A 23,727-nucleotide genomic window follows, 5' to 3' on the forward strand; every position below is an offset into this window, starting at 1 on the left:
CATCGAAAAGGAAAAAAACAAGAATACGAACAAAATCCAATGCCTATGCCAGGGAGCAGGACTTGCGATTGGAAACACGGAGCGTGGAATCGCTTAATTTCATTCGGAGGACCCGCTGTTTAAAGGTACTCATATCATCTAACAGACTCTGTAGTAAATACATCGTCGATCCATCAAGACCAGTGCTGAAAATGTCATTTCGACATATCTTGATTCAATCACCTACAGCTCATTTCAGAAGTTGAATCTGAAGGTATGGTATATGATAAACTTGCGCGGTGGGCAAGTGGCCGTGCGGTTAGCGGCGCCAGTCGCCTAGGCGTATCGTAAACCTCGGAGTGTGGGTTCGATTCCCGCTCCAGTCAGTGGAAACTTTTCGTCAAATGAAAAATTCATCACTGGGCCACTGGGTTTTCTGTGTTGTCCGTTGTCTAGTGTAAGTAATGTGTTCAGTCTGTGCAGCCTCTGGCTGAAGACGGTGTGAATTGTCTTTTTTAGACCAGTTCTACAAGAAAGTCACGGAAACCCGGTTTATTTTCAATATTTAAAGTAAACCTCCGAAAAAATACCAATCGATACTCAGCATAAATATCAATTGGCATTTTTCGAAGATAATCGATGACATGTGGTGACATATTTAAGTGAGAGTGGTTTCTTCGTGACTTTCTAGTAGAACTGGTCTAGCCGCACAAGTTTTTCATGAACCATATTATGATGTCGTGTTTTCCACAGCGATACAAACGCGGCAGCCGTGAAGTGCCTGGTAGCTATGGAGCAACATTCTACTTAGTAACGTAACTTGTTTATTAGTAATAAAGATTCATTCTACATTTTCCCATCAAACAAGTTAGACGTTCTTTTAATCGATTGAATACAGAACAATTGGCGACGACACGATTTCGAACCTACAATTTTTCAAGATGGAAGGATACGGTCCACCAAGATTTGCGATCGGAGACCAGTGGGAGATGTATCAAGAGCGTTTGGAGCAGTACTTTGTAGCTGTGGACCTGGAAGAGGAGCGTAAATCCGCTGTACCGTAAACCGGGGTCAAATTGATCAGCGGGGTGAAATTGATCATTTGGGTACTACATTGTAATTGCATACCAGGAACTTCTAAGCGTCGCAATGATTTCAAACTTCTTACATCATCTAGTTCATAGATGTCTAGAGATGAGTTCAGACTTTTATTTGTTTAGAAAAAAGTTAGTTTTACCTATTTTTTTTTATGAATTTGCAATGTATTTCTCACTTAGCTGAAATCATTGCTTTTAAACAATCGATTGCCACTATGACTTCCCGTATTTTTTTTTGTATTAACATTTTTGTGGAGCCTTGGTTGGAAAGTTATGAAGCTATTCTGAATATGAATAAGTTAAAACAAGTTCTTTTTTTGACGAAAAAGTCATTTATTGTAACAAAAATCATTTATTTCAAAGGATAATGCCTACCTTTAGGCGTTAAGGAGAGAATTTCAAATTTTAATTTTGCATTTTAAGTGTCAAATTTACTAGTTGTAAGAGTTTTGACGCGTTATTCGGGTTTAGAAGAGCAAAATTAAGTGGATAAGGATTTTTATCTTTTGAACCGATGCTAAATTGCATACTGATCAATTTCGCCCCAAAGTGGCATGCTCAATTTTTTGATTTTTGAATTAATTTAACTAAAAGTTTAAACTTGTTGAACAAAATTCTGTCACATGGTTTGATGGAGATCCACTGGGTACTGATTTTACAGAAATTCTTTTGGCAATATTTGAATTGTCACTAATGTTATCCGCAAAAGTTGTTTTAAGGTGATCAATTTGACCCCGGATTACGGTACTTCTGACGTCAATTTCGCTAGAAGTTTACCAAACCGTGAAGAACATCTGCCATCCTGCGAAGCCGAATGAGAAGTCCTACGTCGAACTTTGCGCTTTGTTGAAGGGAAGATTCTGTCCGACGATGGTTACGTATCGGGAGCGAGCTGTATTCTACAGGGCTCGACAGGAATCAGGAGAAACTGTTCAAGAATGGTATGTTCGATTGAAGAAGTTATCCCTGAATTGCGAATTTGGAGAACATTTGGACCATGCACTGAAGGACATTTTCGTTACGGGACTTCAACCGGGTCCGATTTTCGAACGTTTGTGTGAAGAAGAAGACTTCGTTCCGTTGGAGAATTTACTCAGGGTTGCGGCGAAAAAAGAAGCCACGTTGAAAAACCGAGGAGTTCTTGAAGTAAACAAGATCAGCGAGAAAAAGGCCAATTACGGATCGAAGCCTTCGAAGAAACCCAGTTCGGCGAGCTGCTTTGCCTGCGGTAAGAACAATCACGATTTTCGAAGCTGTCAATATCGCAGCTATGTGTGCAAGATTTGTAAGGAAAAAGGTCACATTGCCGTGGTCTGTCCGAAGAAGCAAAAAGGAATCTCTGGACGGAAGGATAGTAACGTCAACCATTTGGAAGTTAACAACATTGGTTGCTGCGATCCCTACTTCGTGAACGTTGCGGTCAATGGACGAATCACCAAGTTTGAAATGGACACAGGATCACCGATAACGATCATTTCCGAAACATTCTACCGCAATCATTTTGAAGAATTTCCTTTACACCCGTTCCGGGGCAAGTTGGTGTTTTATACCGGAGGAGAAGCTTCACCGAAAGGAGCGTTTGACGCGGTGCTGGTTTACCAGGGTCGACAAGCTGTTGGCCAAGTAGTGGTCATTGAAGGAGGACGTAATCCACTGATTGGACGCGACTTTATTGGCAAACTTCTGAAATTTCAAATCAACAAACTGGACACGGAGTCACCGGAGAAGCATGAAGAACAGTTGAATGCAATTTTGAATCGTTATGGAGAATTGTTTGATGGATCGTTGGGATGCTACAAATACGCGAAGGTCAATCTTCAGCTGAAGCCGGATGTTGAACCAAAGTTTTTCAAACCGAGGAAGATACCAGTTTCGTTTCAATCCAAGGTGGAAAAGGAGTTAGAGAACCTGGAGAAGACCGGCATTATAACTAAAGCTGAGACTGCTGAATGGGGAACACCGTTGGTTCCTGTTTTGAAGAAGGACAAATCCATTCGCCTGTGCGCTGATTATCGAGTCACTGTTAACCCACATTTGGAGGACAAGCGATACCCGATGCCAGTTGTGGAAGATCTCTTCGATGCTTTACAAGGCGGTAAGTTGTTTTCGAAGCTAGATCTGAAGTCAGCGTACAACCAATTAGAGCTGGAGGAGGAATCCAGGAGGATGTGAGCATGGAGTACCCATAAAGGAATTTATTACGTGAATCGATTACCGTTTGGAACCAAGCCTGCCTGCGCGGTTTTTCAAGAAGTTTTGGAGAAGTTGCTACAGGATTGTCCGGGCTGTGTGAATTTCCTCGATGATGTCATGGTTACCGGCGCAACAGTTAGTGAACACCTTAACAACCTATCAAGAGTATTGGAGAAGTTGATGGAAGCAGGATTCCGGCTCAACCGTGAAAAGTGTGAATTTTTCAAACAAAGAATGCAGTTTTTGGGACACATTGTTGACGGAGATGGATTGCATAAGGATCCGGAGAAAGTTCGGGCTATAATGGACGTTTCAAGACCTGAAAACGTAAAAGCGCTGCGAGAATTTCTCGGAATGGTAACGTATTATGCCAAGTTCATTCCGAACATTTCTGTGATTTTGAGTCCACTATACCGATTGCTGAAGAAGGATGAACGATACTGTTGGACATCTGAATGTGAAGCGGCTTTTGAGACCATCAAGCAAATGCTATGTTCTGATAACGTTTTGGTTCCGTATAATCCAGATCTACCAGCGGTATTGATTACTGATGCTTCAGGAAAAGGAATTGGCGCGGTTCTTCTACAAGTGTTTCCGGATGGAAGTCAGCGACCAGTGACGTTCATTTCGAGAGTACTGAAGAGTCATGAGCAAGAGTATTCCCCTTTGGACATGGAAGCTTTGGCTGTTTATTATGCTGTACGAAGATTGAGCGGTTACTTGTTGGGAAGATCATTCACCATTTTGACGGATCATCAACCACTGGTGTCGTTATTTGGACGAAAAGGTATTCCGGATATGGTGTTTGGCAAGCTGCAACGTTGGGCTGTATTTTTGGCGAATTACGAATATGAAATCAAGTACATCAAAGGAGTTAACAACAAGGTAGCAGATTTTCTTTCCCGATCACCAGTTCAATGTAACCACGAGGACGTTGGAGACGACGAAGAAGTTTTGTTCCTGCAGTACATAGAATCCGAGACGAGATCGTTGGTTGAACGGAAGCAGCTGATAGTAGAATCTCGACGTGATCCTGTTATTAGCCGTATTGTGAATTTTGTCAAGACCGGATGGCCCAACAATGTGGAGGATCCAGACCTGAAGAAGTTTTCTGTTCGGAAGGATGAGCTTGTTGTTGAAGAAGGAGTGTTAATGTGGGGCTATCGCATTGTGGCGCCTACAAAACTTCGACCGTTTTTGCTTCAAGAGTTACATTCGACACATTTGGGTATCGTCAAAATGAAATCGTTGGCGAGAAATTACTTCTGGTGGCCGAACATCGATAAAGACATTGAAGACATGGGTAAGCGTTGTGAACTTTGCATCCAGTCTAGACCAGAAGCTGGGAATACTCCAATTTCTCCATGGAAACTATGTTCTCGACCGTTTGAAAGGATCCATATCGACCATTTGTTCCTGAAGGAGAAGAATTTCCTAATAATCACGGATAGCTACTCGAAGTGGGTGGAATGCTATTTGGTTCAATCACTTTCTGCCAAACAAACTGTGGAGAAGCTAGAAGACTGTTTTGCACGTTATGGAAACTGCGATGTACTGGTGTCCGACAATGGAAGATCTTTCACGGCGAACGAATTTGAGGAATTTTGTAAAGCAAGAGGTATTCGACATCTAACATCAGCTCCGTATAGTCCATGTTCAAACGGTGCGGCGGAGAATGCAGTGAAGACGTTCAAAAATGCATTGAAGAAGATGTTAGCAGACACCGGTAATCGTGGTAAGTCAATGGCAACACTGATGAATCAACACCTGCAAATGTATAGAGCAACACCGCACTGTACCACAAATGAGACTCCTTTCAAGTTAATGTTTGGACGAGAAATGAAAACCCGATTTGACGTTCTTCGGAAGGAATCAAATGTTCAACATGTTACGAAGACTTGGAAACTCAACGCGGATAAGAAGGATAAACAATTCGCGGTTGGTGAGGTAGTATATGCGAGGGACTATCGTGATCCAGATCGACAACGATGGATAAAAACCAAGATTACGAAAAGGAAAGGCGAAAACTTGTATGAATGCCACGCTGCGGAAATGGGTACGATAGTAAGACGAACAAATCAAATGTTGAAATATTCCTATGACGACTATGAAGAAGAACCTGGCGCTCGTGGAGGAGATATTCAAGCTATTGAACATATTCCTGATGACGAGTATTTGTCGGCTGAGGACGACGACATTCCAGAACCGATGATGAATCAACAATCAGGCCACTATCGTGAAGATGGAGTTTATGTTACTAGAAGCAACCGAATGGTACGAGCTCCGGATCGCTATTAGCTCACGGGGGAGATGTGATGTCGTGTTTTCCACAGCGATACAAACGCGGCAGCCGTGAAGTGCCTGGTAGCTATGGAGCAACATTCTACTTAGTAACGTAACTTGTTTATTAGTAATAAAGATTCATTCTACATTTTCCCATCAAACAAGTTAGACGTTTTTTTAATCGATTGAATACAGAACACATATTTTAAGGTTCAGCTTATGAAATGAGCTGTGGGTGATTGAATCTAAATATGTTGAATGCCATTTTCACCACTGATCAATACTGCGAGGTGTCAGTGTGCGATCTGTGCGAAAGTCACCGCCACTTTACTGTTTGCATCAAAACTGAAATACAGGGGATGTTCGCTAACTTCAACATATTTACGTTTCACTTATCGAATAAAATTCGAAAACTGCAACAGCTGACAGACGCCAAAGAACTGTCAGTTGCCACAAAATGTGGCCAAAGTGCAGTAGAAAAACATCGCATTGCAGCATTAGCACATGCAAAAAACCATCGCATCGCTGTTGACATTTCATTTTGACGGATTAACAGACTAGCAGTAAAAGAAAATGACAGTTAAAGCGTTTGCACCGAGTGAACGTTTATTGAAACTGGGATGGAGTGTACTTAACACTTGACACTTGATGGACTACAACTCGTAGGCGTAGTAGTGAGTCTACGCTGAATGAAACACTCGCCTCGATCCTGGACCAATCGCTTCCAGTCGCCGTGAACGTTTAAAGTCCTTTGGTCCTTCTTAAATGTGAAAAGTCAATGATTATGCGGCTCTAGCGTGCGCAGCTTTTTCTTTTTTCTAACTCACTCTCGTAAACAAACACGCTAAAGAAACAGATAATCACCTCTCCACGCGAAAGAAACAGATAATCCTCTTTTATCTCGCTCTTTCTTGCGCACGCAAGTGTATGTGGTCTACCACGAAGCCGACGGTCCGCCCCTCTGATTCTTTTTTTTTTTTTTTTTCCTTCTAAACCATAGGGGGATAAATCTGCTCATCAGACACCCTAACAGGAAGGTTAGGGTAGTGTGGGGATGAGGCCGTCTTCTACAATGCCGGTAGAAGCCAGGACTACTCTCTCCTCGACCCACTAAAACACATTCCTATGGTCGCCAAACCCTACGTCTCTCCGGAACCACCAAGAAGGTATTGCTTCAGAGAGGGGATAGTGCATATCGCACCCTTAAGGTTAGCTGCCGCAGCCTAGCAGCAACGAACATCGATGACTCGCTCTGGAGAGTCCATCACGATAGCATGCTGGCGCTTAGCCAGTTTCCCGAGTGGTCCTCGCCACTCCCTTTGTCCTCGGAAGGCGGGCAGGGTCAACCCCGCCCGCGCCCTACTGCTGAGCGGACATCAAGAACTGATGCCCACGTGCAACCCGATCTGACCTGCCCGCAAAGGAAGGGTATCACTACCCTTCAGGACCTATCAGATGCACCCGTAGGTTGCAGACAGCAGGATCTCACCTACCCCGACCCTTGCCGGGGACCCCTTTCCAACCGCGGGCTCAGATCCAACCCAGTAGACCGACGCCACGACAGCACCGCTACCGGGACTTCCTCTCCGCGGCCACTTAATCGCTGTAAGGGTCGATCTCGACCGCAGGGCACCGGTATGACCTACGAAGCCGACTTCGAACCCCTGGACCACCTCTTGTACTGCATCTGGACTAGCCATTCTCCGAGTCCACGCGCCACCTCCTCTGTAGCTCCCAGACGATATGGGTGATAGCCGTTGAAATGGCATTCCAGCTAATCTCATCCCTACACATTCTCTGGACCAAGTTGTCCGGAGTTGTGTCCTCCCCGCATGTGGCAAGCATGCGGTCACGCATTGTGCGAAAACGCGGGCACACGAACAACACGTGTTCCGCCGTTTCCTCTAAACCATTGCACACTGGGCATTCGGGAGAATCCGCATGCCCGAAACGGTGTAGATACTGTCGGAAGCAACCATGACCTGTAAGGACCTGTGTCAGGTGGAATGAAACTTCCCCATGGCGCCTATTAATCCAACTATCTACCCTCGGTATCAACCTATGGGTCCACCTTCCTTTGGTGGAACTGTTCCACGCGCGCTGCCATTTGACCATAGAGGCCATCCTGACAGTTTTGCGTATGCCTCTTGTGCCGCGTATTTCGAAGCACTCCATGTCCTCACTGATAAGAATGCTGATAGGCACCATACCAGTAATGACACAGAGAGCGTCGTGTGACACGGTACGGTACGCGCTTGCAACCCTCAGACACATAAGCCTGTAAGTACTTTCCAACTTCCGTCGGTAGCATTCAGTACTTAGCGCGGTACCCCACGCCGGGACGCCATACCTAAGTATGGATGTAGCAACACTAGCCAGAAGCTTGCGCTTACTGGCGTACACCGCTGAGCTATTGGACATCATCCGGGACAGTGCCGCAATAGCTGTGGAGGCTCTTTTACAGGCATAATCGACGTGGCTACCGAAGGTAAGCTTATCGTCGATCATCACGCCCAAGTGCTTGACAGAGCGCTTCGACAGGATAGTGCATTCTCCTACACTGATCTCCGTCTGCTGCGCCGACTGCATGTTGTTAACAACCGTCACCTCTGTCTTGTGGTGAGCCAGCTCCAGTTTTCTGGACCGCATCCACGCCTCCACAACCTTGATCGAGTGGTCGGTAGTCAACTTCACCCCCTCTGATTCTGCTATGTTTTATTTGCTTCCCTATATCCATCTTTTTATTAGCTTGGTTGATTGATTGGTTTGTCTTTATTATTATTAGCTTGGTATAATACCTTATTACGCCACTAGATGCCGTCTTCCAGTCTACCGCCAAGTATTGTTCCCAGCACTTAATGTGGAGTGTAGGAATTCCTGAAATCAAATGATCATTTGGTGTAGATATCATCAAATGAAGACTAACCAGAACGATATTTTGGAATGTAGTTAAAAATAAACAGCACACAAAAACCTATTTTAAGCAGGTTTTTTTTTTGTACTTTTAATTTAAGCACCTTTATTATGCCCTGCATATAAAGAGGGAGAGTTATTCAGAACCAATTGTATATCAGGAGAGGTCAGAGGTGTTTCAAGGGGCCCCAGCCGGTTTCAGAGGGATACAAGGAGCTCTCAGAAGTGTTTCAGGGGGTTTCAGAGACCTTCAAGAGGATTCGATGGGGTTTCAGGAGCGTTTCAGGTTTCCTCAGAGGCGCTTCAAAGGGACTCAGGGGGTTCCAGGGAAGTTCCAGAGTGTCTCAGGGGCGTTTTAAGGAATTTTATAGCGTTCCGGTGATCTCAGGGACCCAGAGTGATTCAATGAGGGTACCAGGAGATCTCGGAGGCGTTTCAGGCAGTCCGAGCTCAAGGGGCGTTTTAGGGGGTTGCATGTGGCCTCAGGAGCGCTTCAAGATATCTCTGGAAGTTCCATGGGGCATTTCAAGAAGATCCCTGGGGGTTTCAGGAGTATAAGGAGGTCTCCGGGACGTTTAACCTTTCAGGACGCGCGCCATCAAGCAACCGAAACTGCACCGCGCTCGCGCTGTATACGACGAGCGAGGTTTTTTGGTGGTGTTGTACTTTTTACAACAGCGCGCGTCCTGAAGGGTTAAGGTGGTCTCAGGGTCGTATCAGATAGTTTCAGTGGATTCCAAGGGAATTCAGGGGATCTCAAGGCCGCTACGGGGTCTCAGGTGGGTTCTAGTGAGCCTTCGAAGGGTCTGAGGAGGTTCCATGGGAGTTCAGGAATCATCAAGAGCTGCTTCAAGGGGGCTCAGGAGTGCTTCGGGGGGTTTAAAGGGGGTATAAGATCTCATGGGTTCTGGGGTTTCAAGGGGTAGCATGAGGTCTCATGTGGTTTCAGATGCGTTTCAGGGAGTTTCAGGGTGTACCTGGAGATCTCAGGGGCGTTTCATGGAGGACCCAAGGGGTAATAGGATCTTTTGATGCCTCATGAAACCTCTTGAAACGCTCCTGAGAACATCTGGAGCGTCACTGGAACCCCCTGAGACGGTGCTTGAAAAATTAAGCATTTCCCCCAAACGAAGCACAATTTGTTCCTCTTTGACCGGCGCTTTTCAACCCAGAGTGATAGCTATGTGTCTGGGGAGCATAAGCAATCAAATGTATTACTGAGAGTAAGAAACGATGGCTCTCTGAATCTTTTTCTTCGCTGGCGTAAACGGCAATAAATACACTTGGATTTTATCTCGTTATTACAGTGCAAATGACATTAATGACATATCGCATGTTGGTCAATAAAATACTTTTGCCACATTTGCCAAAATATATATTAGTTGCAATTGATTGATTTCCGACCGTCTTGATAATTTATGGGACTTTTTGGCGCTGTATCGGTCTTCGGGTCGACGTTTCGAATGTTTATTCATTCCTCCTCAGGGCAAACTACAAATTTAACATTTGGTCACTGATTAACATATAACATACAGATTATACCAGATTATTATAAATTAACGGTCTTTAGGCCGAAACGGTCTTTAGGCGCCTGTTTGATCTCAAAACTGCACCACGCTCACACTGAATACAACGAGCAAGGTTTTTTGATATTGTTGTACATACTTTTTGTGATGCACATAGTTGTCCTAATGATCTATCGGCATAATGACCTATTCGGCTTGATGACTTATTCGGCCCAATTACCAATTCCACCTAATGACCTATTCGGCCAAATAAACACTTTGATGTAACAATGTTTTTCGCCTACACGACCTTTTTCCGACCAAACGATATATCGGCCTGATGACCTATTCGACCTTACAACATATTCGGCCTAATAGTCTTTTCGACCTAATAACGTTTTCGTCCTTACGGTCTATTGGCTTATTTCAATAATACTGCAAATTTTTTGACGTAAAATGCAATGGAAAAGCATGAACTCTATTTAAGTCAAAAACAGAATCCATTTAAGTATCCCCGACTCATTACTTAATTGAAGGTTTGAGTGTAACTATGATTTGTACTATCATTGCCCATGCTTGCTTAAGCTCTAGCTAATTTATTTCGAAATTTTGGATTACAACATTGGGCACCCAAGGTTCGACATAATTTCAAAACCTTGCAAAAAAGCAGGTCAACACCACTGATAAACTTAATCGAATGTAATCAAATGATTGTATTTCTTCTGTCCTACTCCAGTACGGTTATTCAATAACCCAGGCCCCAGTTTTTTTTTTCCTATCAATTCCAATCAACAATGGGAAGCAAATGGTAAATGACGATAAATCACTGGATCCCAACGCTCCAGTAACAACATTCAATCATCTATCAGTACATTGTTCACCACAAGGAAAAAAGATGACCCCAACGGAGTCGGTGCTGGTGGTCGGTCATTCGAACGTCGTCGCCGAGAATAAGCCCCCACAAACTAAACGCTCACTTGTTGGATAACAGTTAACCACAGCGTCGCGCACTAGTGGCGGCTCGGCCGCTTGCCAATCATCACTAAACGTGTGCGCCAGGGCAGTGTAATCAGTTGAAAGCCACAAAACGAACTTTCGGCAGGGGTGCATCATCAACACTCACTGACTGTGTGGCTGCTACTTATTCGGAAGCTGTTGTTGCTCTTGTGGCTGTTGCTGCTACTGCTGCAGTAGGTACCTACTCATCTCTCACTTCACCACCTCCCAAATCGAAAGAAAAAAAATCACGGTGCGCTACCATCATCGCCGCCGAGGTTCGTGCACTAGAAAAATCAATGTTTCACTATATAAACTGGCCGCAGGGATCTGTCAGGTCGTCATTTACAGCGGTCCTAGTGACGGTGCGCGATCGTGTGCTGGAGATATTGGAGATAACGTGCTCTCAACGGCGATAAGAAACGATAAAAGGGAAAAGGTGCTGGCGTGGTGAATTTTCGCGAGTGGATGTGAACAAAGTTTGGAGGTTTTGCTGACGAACGAAAAAAAAGAAGCAAGAAGTTACACCCAAAGTGTAAGTGTTTATTAAGTCGAATGGAGCTAGGTGATGCGTTAAAAGACTCTGAGTGGCAGCAATTGTCAAAACATTTTGTGTTTATGTAATACGGACTGACTATCATAAAGACACGTTTGAGTGAAGTGATTTATGCAACGGAGATGATTGGGAATGACGGGCAGCAAACATTAATGAAGTTGACTTTCAAACCATCCACGCTGAACGTTATCAAAGGGAGAAGTGACTTTAAGGAATATCAATGTACTATCGTATGCCGTTAGAAAATCTAAGAACATTGAAAGCTGTGTATTCCTCGGCCTTTTCGAAATATGCAACAAAATACAATTTCTAGTATTTTTTCTGCTACGCAGTCTTTATTAAACTAACGACGTTAGTTGTTATTCCAACGTTTCGACGCTTTGGGCGTCCTTCTCAAGGGGTAACAACACAAGTATTTAGCCACTGAGGAAGACGCCCACCAAGCGTCGAAACGTTGGGATAACAACAAACGTCCTTAGTTTAATAAAGACTGTGTAGCCGAAAAACTGGAAATTAAACCCTACTGTTGTTCAATTACCAATAAAATGTGCTTTATGTGACAGCATTTACACGCATCCTTCAGACAGATGAGAAGTTCTTACATAACCTTGTCGTGTGTGTGTGTGTAGGCAGTTTTTTGGAGCTCTTCCACTCTTTCACGACAGCGATTGAGTGGGATACAGCCCATTCCTCGTCATCAATCGATTTACCATTAGACCTCTAGCGTAATGTCATCAGCTCAGCTAAAGACCTCGTAGTACACGACATTCCATAATACCGGAGGTTATGCCAAAGGACTCCCCAGGCTTTAGAACGCTCAAGCAATAGTTGTTCAACTGGAACTATCGAACACATTCCTAACACTCGGTGTACCTCAGCAGTCTTTCTTGTTTCCGTTTAAACCATGGGGGTTAATCTGCTCAACAGATACCTAAATAGTGAGGTTCAGGTATAGTGGGGTTAAGGACCATCTTCTACAACAAAAGTAAAAGCCAGGACTAATCTTTCCTCGAACCACTGAACAACATTCCTATGATCACCAAACATTTAGTCTCTCCGGCATTGCATCAGAGAGGGGCTAATGCACAACGCACCCTCACCGCGTATCAGTAGGTCGGCTCCAGAGGCACGTTCTCCTCCATTTGGGAAATTTATGCCTTGAACCGCGTACACAGCGAATCTATCTTCCCGTAAGTAAGGCCCTATCAGCCAGCACACAGTAGGACGTGCCGACATGGGGCCTCCACCTGCCCCGATCTTGCCGGGGACTCCTTTCTAACTACGGGTTCGGATCCAAACTTTTCGGATTCGGATGCCTCGAAAGCAACGCTACGATGTTTATCCCGCGGACACTTGATCGCTATAAGGGTCGTTTTCGACCTACGTAGCCGACTCCAAATCCTTCACACTTAAAAATTCTGAAATTTGCACGAAACGCAATCACCAAAGAACGTAAACGTTTTCAAGACTGAATCAAAAATTGGATGCCATGGATGCACAAACCGGACATTCGGGGAGAAACTGCATGCCGGAAACGGTGTAGATATGTACTTTCGGAAGCAACCATGACCTGAAAGGACCTGAGTCAAGTAGAAAGTCATTCCTCATGGCGCCTATTAACCCAACCATCTACCCTCGAGATCTACTTGTGGGTACACCTTCCTTTGGTGGAACTGTTCCACGCGCGCTACCATTTAACCATGGTTGCCAATCTGGCAGTCCTGCGTATGCCTTTTGTGCCGCACATTTCTATGCACTCTATGTCTTATCTGATAAGGACAACGATAGGCACCATACCAGTGATAGCCTATTAGTACGTTCCAGCTTACCACGGTGGATTTTGATACACAGCGCCGTGCCCCAAGCTGGATCGCCATACCTTAGTGTGGACGTAGAGACACTAGCCAGAAGCTTGCGCTTATTGGTGTACACCGCAGAGCTATTGGACATCATCCGGAACAATGCCTCTATAGCTTTGACAGCTCTTTTGCAGGCGTAATCAACGTGGCAACCGAAAGTAAGCTTATCGTCGATCATCACATCAAAGCGTTTGACGGAGCGCTTCATTGTGTTAATGCAATTACCTACAGTGATCACCGCTTTCTGCTCCGGCTTTCGGTTGTTCACAACCACCACCTCAGCTTTGTGGTAAACCAACTCCAGTTTCCTGGATCTCATCCACTCCTTCACAAATGCGATCGAGAGGACAGCAGTCAATTCCACTCCTTTGGTCGATTCACCGAAGACCTCCAGCATAATGTCGTCAGCGAAGCCGACGATTGTCACTCCCACCGGGAACTTTAATCTCAACACCTCGTCATACATGACATTCCATAACACTGCACTTTTGATATATGCACCTTATTTATGCCCTGCATGATAAGGGGGGATGCTACTCAAAGCCAATATTGTTCACAAAAAAATAATATTAATGACGGTAACTATTGCAACGGTGGCCAGGAGGTGTTTATAGAGGAGCAAAGGGTGATTACAGGGACAGGGGGGGGGGGGGTGTCTTTGCTGGTCTGAGCGGGTTTTTACAAGCATTGCAGAGAGTTCCAGAGGAGTTTCGGCGGATTTTTGAGGCGTTACAGGTAGGTTACACAAGATCCGAGTGGGTCTTACAAGGGTTTCGGAGGCATTTCTGGAACTTCCAGTGCATTTTTGTCGGAACTCAAAGGCGTTACAAAGGCGTTTTTAGAAGTTTCGGAGGGTCTGATGTGCGTTACATGGGGTCCGAGAGGATTTCAGGGGGATCTTCGACGCATTTCAGTAAGTTTAAAAAATGTATCACAATATTGTTTTGAACATCCCTTCGATACCCTTCGATTTAAAGGTGTTCTTGAAACGCCCCTGAAACCTCTGGGGTCCCATTGTAACTCTCTTGAAATCATTATAATAATTTCGAAATGCCTCTGAAATTCCTTTGGACACCTTTAATAGGCTCCATAAACCCCCTGAAACGCACCAGAAAACCTCTTGCAACGTCCCTTAAATGCTATCAAACGCTCCTAAAACCTATAGGAACGCCCTTAAAATGTTTCTGAAACTCCCTGAAACTCTCTGAAATGACTCTGAAAACTCTTGAAACGCCCCTCAAATCCCCTGAAACAACCCCCTGAAACGCCTCTGGAGCCCTTTGGAACCGCCTTTTTGGGCTCTCTGGGATCTTTCCAGAAGCCCCCTTAGCCCCACCTCAAATACCCAGGAGCAAGACCTAGATTCTCTCAGCCCAAACCTAATTTATGCCTGAAATTCCCTCTTTTTATGCCTTTTTCAATTTATGCACATTTTTATGCATCAGTGCATCAAAAAATCTCAAATTTTGACTGTTTTTAACCTATTATATGTGCATTATTGGTACAAATTTGGGCTCGATTGATTAATTTTTCGCAAAGTTAGAACTGTTCGGGAAAAACACTATTATTTAGACAACTAATTTTTGAACTGCCATATCTCGGGAACCAGTGAACCGAATTGAATGATTTTTTTAACGTTTATCAACAATATATTGACGCTTAATACGACGTTATAAAAAGTAATATTTTCTCACGGCGAATTAAGTTATACCGGATTGAAATTTTTACCCATATAGAGGAAAATAAGTCAAACTTACAATACCACACAAAAATTACTAAATGTGTTCTTCCTTCAATCTAAATAGGCTCTAATATATCTGATTAGAGATAACTTGAGAACAGAAGTAGAAAATCTTTGGATATCAACACTAAAATTTATTAACATTGATGTAAAAAAAATACATTTTTTCGAGAAAAATCCAAAAAGTGTCAATCCATGATAACTTTTTTCAACGTTTAAAAAGTACATATGTTTTAATTGTTTGTGAAGGATTTACATATTGTTAGTGTACGTTCAAAATTTCATTCAATTCGGTTCACTGGTTTCCAAGATATGACACCTCAAAAATGAGTTGTCTGAAAAATAGTGTTTTACACGAACGGTTCTAACATTGCGAAATATTAATCAATCGAGCCCAAATGTGTACCAATGATGCACACGAAATAGGTTGACAAACAGTCAAAATTTGAGATTTTTTTATGCGCTCGCGCTCCATGAAAAGTTATAGCTTGTTGAACTTTTTTGTGAGAGAAAAAAAAGTTGCCTATCCCAAACATTTTGGCCATCCCCTGTATAAGCACTTCTAGTAACTGAGAGCTTTCTCTGACAATAACCATTTTGCAAGTGTATACAGGTAATTCAGTCTGTTTTTCCTTCTCTCTACTAGAACAGTAGCTAATAATTATTGATGTTGAATCTTCTGAAATTTTACCCATGCATTTTCCCTCTTTTAGACATAGGCTATTCTTGCTAGTTTCATTGTTATAGTAGTTTTGACAATAATTGTGGAAAAGGTTGAAACAACAGATCAGGGCTCTACAGTTAGTCTAGTGATTAAGGCTATGGATCGCCAATCCGGAGACGGCGGGTTCGATTCCCGTTCAGGTCGGGAAAGTTTTCTCGACTCCCTGGGCAGTGTTCCAAAATGTACTGTCAAAACTGAAGTTTGCATGATAATCATGGGTGTATGATCTTGACTATCATGCAACAAAAATATTCGAGTATGACCAGAAAAAATATTCATGGATGATTGTGACATTTTTTTTAATCACTGCAAAAAATGTAGTGGATTGGCAAATTGAGTGAACTAATGAAATCCCAGTGGTTCCGAAAACTGCGAACGACACATGCGTATAACTTAGGAACCGGAAGTATTATGAAGCGGATATAAAGATTTTCGGATTGTGCGTTCCGAGGGTCATAACCACCAATAGAGAAGTGGAAAAAAGTCAGTGGCCTCCAACTGAATAGTTATGGCTCACGTGTAATAAATCAAAGACTCATGCCATATAAATGTTTTCAGGCCTGGCTAATTGAGTTGACGTTGATACGAGATATCCTAGGCCATTTTGGAATTAATGATGGCGCTTGGGGTTTCGGGGACAATATAGGGACACTACTGGAAGTTTTCGAAATCCTTAAAAACACATCCGTAACGACTCTGAAATCCGCAGAAATTGCGCTGAAACTACTTGGAATGCCTCCTAAATCCCCCTAAAACCCCCTGGAACCCCATGTAACGCACCTTAGACTCTCCGAAACCCCCGAAAATGCCATGTAACGCTTCTGTAACGTTTCTGAAATCCGCCGAATATGCTCTGAAGCTTCTTGAAATGCCTGAAAAATCCCCCTTAAACCCCCTGGAGCCCCATGTAACGCACCTTAGACTCTCCGAAACCCCCGAAAATGCCATGTAACGCTTCTGTAACGTTTCTGAAATCCACCGAATATGCTCCGAAGCTTCTTGGAATGCCTCCGAAATCCCCCTTAAAGCCCCTGGAACCCCATGTAACGCATCTTAGACTCTCCTAAACCCCCGAAAACGCCATGTAACGCTTCCGTAACGTTTCTGAAATCCGCCGAATATGCTCTGAAGCTTCTTGAAATGCCTGAAAAATCCCCCTTAAACCCCCTGGAGCCCCATGTAATGCACCTTAGACCCTCCTAAACCCCCGAAAACACAATGTAACGCCTCCGTAACGTTTCTGAAATCCGCCGGAAATGCTCTGACGCTTCTTGGAATGCCTACAAAATCCTCCTTAAGCTCCCTGGGACCCCATGTAACGCACCTTAGACCCTCTGAAACCCCCGAAAACGTCATGTAACGCCTTCGTAATGTCTCTGAAATCCGCGAAAAATCTTCTGAAACTTCCCAATACCTCCGAAATCATCCTTAACTACCCCATCCCCCTCAGACCCTATGTAACGCTCCTGAAACCCTCAACCTCGAGTTATTCGCATGTTTCTTTCGCAGTTTTCGGAACCACTGGAGCTACAGCTCTACATTGTGAAACTGTCATTTCGTACTCCCATCATCTTGATTTTTGTTACAATCATGGTGCCATATGCTACATTCATGGCAAACTACATTCATGCATTGAAAGCAGCATGAATGTAGTGTGTGACGGTAGTATGCAACATTAGCCATGACGGTAAAGGCATTGCGACGATAATGAAAAAAATGTACTATACGGTTCACTGTCACTGGGCATAGAGTATGATTGTACTTGCCTTACAATATACAAGTTCATGCAAATGGCAGGCAAAGAAAGCTCTTCAATTAATAACTGTGGAAGTGCTCGAAGAACACTAAGTTGAAGAGAGGCAAGCCAAGTTCCAGTTGGAACGGAGAGCCATAGAGAAAAAAAACAGATCAGTATCCAGTTTCAAAACTGCAAAATTGCAATTCGTCCAGATGACCATTCGTCTTCATGGCCATTCGAAATAATGACCATTCGGCCTAGTGACCCAGCATCATCATTATCATCACATCACATAACTTTATAATGAAAAGAGGAAATACCATAGAATAACAAACCATATGAAACCATATAAAAACATTTTACAGAAATAGATTCTGTTTTCATTTTATAGACATGAATCAAGCTGCACAATACTTTAATTTGATTCTCAAATTCACGTTTCACAACTTAACCATCCTTTTCAGATTGCTCAGTGATCAGCACAGACCCACCTTAGCCAACCATGAAGATCATGAAGTTTCGGGTTCGCGTTTCTCCGCTGGTCGTTCTTCTAGTTTGTATAGGTAATTGTCAGTTTCTAACTCGGATACTAACAAAAAGGCCAAACCTAACGCCAAATATCTAACTAGCCGGTATCTCTCTCACTCTCGCCCTGGTAGAGGCACTGCACGCACGATCTGTCTCCGAGCGAAAGCGGGACTTCGATTACGAGTACGAGTCGGCCAACGCCGGGTCGCTCTATGCAACCAAAAGTGGCTACAGTGCCGGCAGTGGTCTCCGATCCATAGCCCAGGGTTCGGCAGATCAGGCCAACAATGCCGTAGCAAATCAGGTGGCCGCAGCCAAGCAGGCAGCATACGTGGCCCAAAGTACTCTGGCCCAAGCGGCGGCTCAGGCAGCGGCCACTGCACAAGCCGCCTTGGCAGGAAAACAGGTCCTTCTGCAGGGGCTGGAACAGCAGAGCTTGGAGGCACATCAGGCCTTGGAGAGTGAAATCCAGCAGCTTCATCAGGCCAAGAAGGCAGCTAAAGCGGCACAATACTCGGCCCAGCAGGCACTCAACCACGTGCAGGTGCTGACCGCGGCGTTGAACAATGCACAGGTTCGTAATTTCCGGAGTTCTTCATAACTCGTTGTCGTTAACATTACTGATCTTCTTCCAGGTTGCATCGGAGCATGCACAGCAGTCGGCAGGGGAAGCGGCAGCCGAGTTGGCCTCGCAGTCACAGATGGTGGGAAATGCGAAAGCAAAAGTGGAATCTATCGAAGAGCAGCTGAAGGCAGCCCGAGTGGACTTTGAAGCCACCCAGGAGGCAGCTCACAAGGCATCGTACTCGGCACAGGAGGCTCAGAAGAATGCAGCTGAGGCGGCTGCCCATGCGGCAATTCCGCATCAGCTGGACAGCCACACTTTGCAGTTCCAATCGAAGGTCTCGAAACAACAGCAACAGCAAAATCATCATGAAAATGACGAGATCAATAGCGGTGAGATTGATGTCAACTCGAACCACAACTTTGGATAGATGCTGCCATTCGTAAGGATATTTAGGGTATAGTTGGAAAATGTCTATGTTTTAATAGAACGATGCCAGTGCTCGATAGGCTTAACAAATTCAATTGCTGTAAGTCGTTGACTCCATATATAGTGTAACTGCTTTGTAACAAGTTTAGAATTATGTCAATGCTATGTGCCTGTTACAGTATTGTCGAAAGAGTATATTAAAAGATGTTTTATTTTCAATGAAACTTCGATGATTTCTTGGTAAATCACACAGTCTTTGTCCTCTCGTGCTTCTTTTTTTTGGAATTAGTCTCAGCTGTGGCAAAATCTGCTTTTTACCTTACCTGAGAGACTTGACCTGCTGTAGCCCGGTATTCTTGCTCTATGTTGTTACAGGTCCATTTCACAATGTTTCATTCATTTGATATGGTAATGTTTTCATTGCTTCATAACAACAGTAATACACCATAACACAAACGTTACCGAGATTAAAATAAAATAAAAAAAAAAATGTCTTCCAGTTACAATGTCGCCCGCAAAATACCATCCCATAATGACACCCATGCGTCAGCAAAGTTCAAACCATGCTGAGGCAGGCAAACAACTTCCAAACAGTTACTGTGGAAATGGAAACGCCATTACCGGCTCGTTCGCGTTCAATCACTGTAAAAATGAGGGATTGAATGCCGCCTCCGCGACCACCCGGTGCGGTGTGGGAAACTGTCACCTGCAGAATTCATTATCCGTGTACCTACATAGGGCGGCATCCGAAATGCCCCACGTTTGACACCCCCCAACAACGAAACGCAATGGTGAAAATACACGACCTCGCTCGGTCCTCATTCAGCGAACTACAAAAACGTTAATCTGATTTTGGTTCGCATGAATACTCATTTCGGGGGAGCGAATAATTATCAGATTAAAATGAAACCGTATAGGACACCCGGAATCCGGGGCCGGGGAGATAGTAGTGGATACTAATGTGTGGGGGTAGAAACATGAACGAAATTACTGTTTAAATTTTCCACAATTGTTGCAGCACTACTGCTTCTGGCTACTGAGTTGTTTAACAATTGCAGGGACTAGCTCACCGGAACTGTCTGTTACCAGTTGTCCGAGTAAACTACAGTAGAATCACTTGGGACCTCACGATCAAAGATGTCAGATAATTTTTTCAAAAATCTGTATCCCATACAAACTTTGGAGGAAAATACTGTATCCAATATAAAAAAAAAAACCCTATTTAATCCACCTTGCGGTGATGGTGCCTTTTCCGTGCCTTCAAAAACACATTTCAACACAACTCAAGTGACATGTTGATGAATATCGCACTTTCATACGTTTAACAGAAATCCATTTCATGGCATCAGAGATCATATCATTTATCTGGTTTTTGATTTTTGAGCCTTGAACTCTCAAAAAAACAGCCGCAATCTTGAATTTTGAGCCGCCATTTTGGATTTATGTCCAGCAGCTTGGAAATTCTGGTCGCTATTTTCGGGCTCCAGACTACTTCCCTATATCAGATACATACACCCATATTGAATGATTTTGGAGCCCAAAACTCCATTACACAGCCGCCATTTTGAATTATGGGACGTCTTCTTGGATATTCTGGTAGCTATTTTTAAACTCCGGTTGTCTTCCCCATACCAAAAATACCCATATTGAACGGTTTTAGAGCGTGAACCTCCATTCAACAGCTGCCATCTTGGATTTTGAGACGCCTTATAGCCATATAGTGAACATATAACCTTTCAGTACACTTCGGTGTACGAGAAAGGCACAATATTATTTTCGAGCTTAAATGCTGTAGAAAACTAAGATATTTAACTAAACCAATAGATTGAAAGATCTGTTTTTGATACACACTTAAAAATTCTGAAATTTGACCAAGACAGAAACATCAATGAACGTAAACATTTTCAAGACTGAATCACAAATTGGACTCAATTTTACGCGCATCATGTAAGTCCAGGTTGGTTGCGTTAGATGTCAACAAATCCACTTCATAAGAAACGTAGAATCAGTATCACATTCATCTGTCAACTTCCAACTCGGTGAAATAGCCGAAAGGTATGAGATGCGGCTCACAATCAGCCGATCCTGAGGGGCTGTCCATTAATTACGTAAGGGTTAATGGAAGGAGGGGGGGTTTGCAAAATCTTACGAGTCATACAAAAATATTATGGGTTTCATACAAAAAATCTTACAAAGGGAGGTGGGGGTGTCAAAAAATCGTTAAAAATCCCTTACGTAATTAATGGACAGCCCCTGAGTTCAAATCTAGGCATGTTAATATTATACTTTTATATGTTAGCGATTGCTAGACGCTAAGAAAATAAAGTCCTAGGAGACGTAAATTTACATGTTTTGACCTCTAAATTTGTGTCTTTAAAGACGCTTGTATATGACTGGTTCAGCACACCTAAAACTACACGATTTTTTCTAGGTGTGTAGAAAATTTAACAAACTTTCGAATGAGGGTTAAAAAGCTGCGATAAGTATGACCATTTTCAAGTTATAAACAGTTTGAGGCAAGCAAAATCAAAAACATGTAAAGTTCAATTACTATGTAACGGTTGAGATTTGACTATATGCGTACACATTTTTTCACTATTGATGATCCTCTATCACTCCCTAAAAAGTTTGCATTCACCCATCGGGACCCCCCCAAATCGGTTCCGGAACACTACCGTTTCAGATATGGTCTGAGACTATTTTCCTGCTCACCGTTCATCAGATTATCGAAAATGCTGTGGTTTGATGTGTCGCATGGCCACTTCCGGCGGGACATCTGGAACCGGTTCCGGAACACTACCGGTTCAGATATGGTCTGAGACTATTTTCCTGCTAACCGCTCATCAGGTTATCGAAAATGCCACGGTTTGATGTGTCGCAGCATGGGTTTGGTTCTTTTTTATATTTGGCCACTTCCGGCGGGACATTCGGAACCGGTTCCGGAACACTACCAGTTCAGATATGATCTGATACTATTTTCCTGCTAACTGTTCATCAGGTTACCGAAAATGCCGCCGTTCGATGTGTCGCATGCATGAGTTATGTTCAATTTTATATTTGGCCACTTCCGGCGGGATACCTAGAACCGGTTCCGGAACACTACCAGTTCAGATATGGCCTTATACTGTTTTCCTGCTAACCGTTCATCAGGTTATCGAAAATGCCGCTGTTGGATGTGTCACATGCATGGGCTAGTGCATGGGTTTGGTTCTCTTTTATATTTAGCTACTTCCGGCGGGACATCCGGAACCGGTTCCGGAACACTACCGGTTCAGATATAGTCTGAGACTATTTTCCTGCTTTCCATTTATCAGATGATCGAAAATGCCATGGTTTGATGTGTCGCATGCATGGGTTTGGTTCTCTTTTACATTTGGCCACTTCCGGCGGGACATCCGGAACCGGTTCCGGAACACTACCGGTTCAGATATGGTCTGAGACTATTTTCCTGCTTTCCATTTATCAGATGATCGAGAATGCCATGGTTTGATATGTCGCATGCATGAGTTTGTTGCATTTTCATGTCTGGCCCCTCCCAGAAGGACCGATCCGGAACACCTTAATGGCCATAACTCCGGAACGGCTGGACCGGTCCGAACCATTTTCAATAGGAAACAATGGGACTGTATGCCGCGTCGAATGAACCGTAGGTTATTAAAATTGGTTGAGGCTTACTGCCAAAAAGTGATGTGAGTTTTTTGTACACACACATACACACATACACACACACGCACACACATACACACACACAGACATCACCTCAATTCGTCGAGCTGAGTCGATTGGTATATGTGACTGCACCCTCCGGGCCTTCTATCAAAAAGTCATTTTTGGAGTGAACATATAGCCTTTCCAGTACACTTAGTGTACGAGAAAGGCAAAAACAGTACCTCTAGCCAAAAAATCAGTAGGTATTTCATATAAAATGTAATCTGTACAGATGCCCAAAAATTTGTACACTATGGTCTTTTTTTTACACGGGAAAAACGTACCGTGTAAAAAAATGTGCAAAAAAATGTGTAAAAACCCGTGTTAAGTCGCGAAACCGTGTGTAAAAAAATACCATGCTAATTCGGGAATCCGTTTAAAAAAAACTGAGGGAAATCTGAAAATATTTTAAATGTTTTCACCTTCAGATATCCGAGGATTGTTTTAGACTTAGAGAGTTAACAAAGAAAGCGAGGGGGTAATAGTAAGGGTTGAATCTAGGGGTTAGTGAGGAAGGGGAAAGGAATGGGTTATGGGGAGCAGAGTGCATACTGTTTCCAAGGAAGATCGCAGAGGATATTTTGGGGTGTCAATGACTGTTTAGATGGACGGAACGAAGGATCAAGGAGACTGTCAAAACTCCACAGGACCATGGAGCAAGGTGGTGTAGAGAGAGATGTTCCAGGACACCCAAGAACATTAGCGAGTAAAGGCCTGAAGATTTACAAACATAGCCAATGGTTTCTTGCTATATTACTGATTCGTTGTAACATCCCAGAGGTCCATTGAGCATTGTATTGAAGAGTATTCATTTTCAAAGATATGCTAGGTCTTCCATGAATTTCCGCGAGTTAAGGCCTTAAGATCGACAAGCGTACTCAATGGATTGATCTTACATAACTGATACGATGCA

The 23,727-nt window shown here is 43.6% G+C and overlaps 2 protein-coding genes across 2 annotated transcripts; both read left to right on the forward strand.

Moving 5' to 3' along the window:
• The first annotated feature begins 920 nt into the window (after window positions 1-920).
• Window positions 921-5,567, forward strand: LOC134290338 (uncharacterized). The gene is made up of 4 exons (XM_062857455.1): window positions 921-1,023; window positions 1,846-3,171; window positions 3,796-4,572; window positions 5,383-5,567. Exons 1-4 carry the CDS (start codon window positions 921-923, stop codon window positions 5,565-5,567), a joined length of 2,391 nt encoding a protein of 796 aa, XP_062713439.1.
• A 5,207-nt stretch (window positions 5,568-10,774) lies between these two features.
• On the forward strand, window positions 10,775-19,330 carry LOC115257064 (uncharacterized). Its single transcript, XM_029856355.2, has 4 exons — window positions 10,775-11,501; window positions 18,049-18,147; window positions 18,244-18,686; window positions 18,748-19,330. Exons 2-4 carry the CDS (start codon window positions 18,087-18,089, stop codon window positions 19,105-19,107), a joined length of 864 nt encoding a protein of 287 aa, XP_029712215.2. The 5' UTR covers window positions 10,775-11,501; window positions 18,049-18,086; the 3' UTR covers window positions 19,108-19,330.
• The last annotated feature ends 4,397 nt before the right edge of the window (window positions 19,331-23,727 follow it).

Source organism: Aedes albopictus, chromosome 3 (genome assembly GCF_035046485.1).
Source record: "Aedes albopictus strain Foshan chromosome 3, AalbF5, whole genome shotgun sequence".
NCBI lineage: Eukaryota > Metazoa > Arthropoda > Insecta > Diptera > Culicidae > Aedes > Aedes albopictus.

Coding starts and splice junctions, on each gene's coding strand:
- LOC134290338 (XM_062857455.1), top strand. CDS start 921: ATGGAAGGATACGGTCCACCAAGATTTGCGATCGGAGACCAGTGGGAG. Junction 1,024..1,845: donor TGTGGACCTGGAAGAGGAGC/GTAAATCCGCTG, acceptor CAATTTCGCTAG/AAGTTTACCAAACCGTGAAG. Junction 4,573..5,382: donor TAAAGACATTGAAGACATGG/GTAAGCGTTGTG, acceptor ACGACTATGAAG/AAGAACCTGGCGCTCGTGGA.
- LOC115257064 (XM_029856355.2), top strand. CDS start 18,087: ATGAAGATCATGAAGTTTCGGGTTCGCGTTTCTCCGCTGGTCGTTCTT. Junction 18,148..18,243: donor CGTTCTTCTAGTTTGTATAG/GTAATTGTCAGT, acceptor TCGCCCTGGTAG/AGGCACTGCACGCACGATCT. Junction 18,687..18,747: donor CGGCGTTGAACAATGCACAG/GTTCGTAATTTC, acceptor ATCTTCTTCCAG/GTTGCATCGGAGCATGCACA.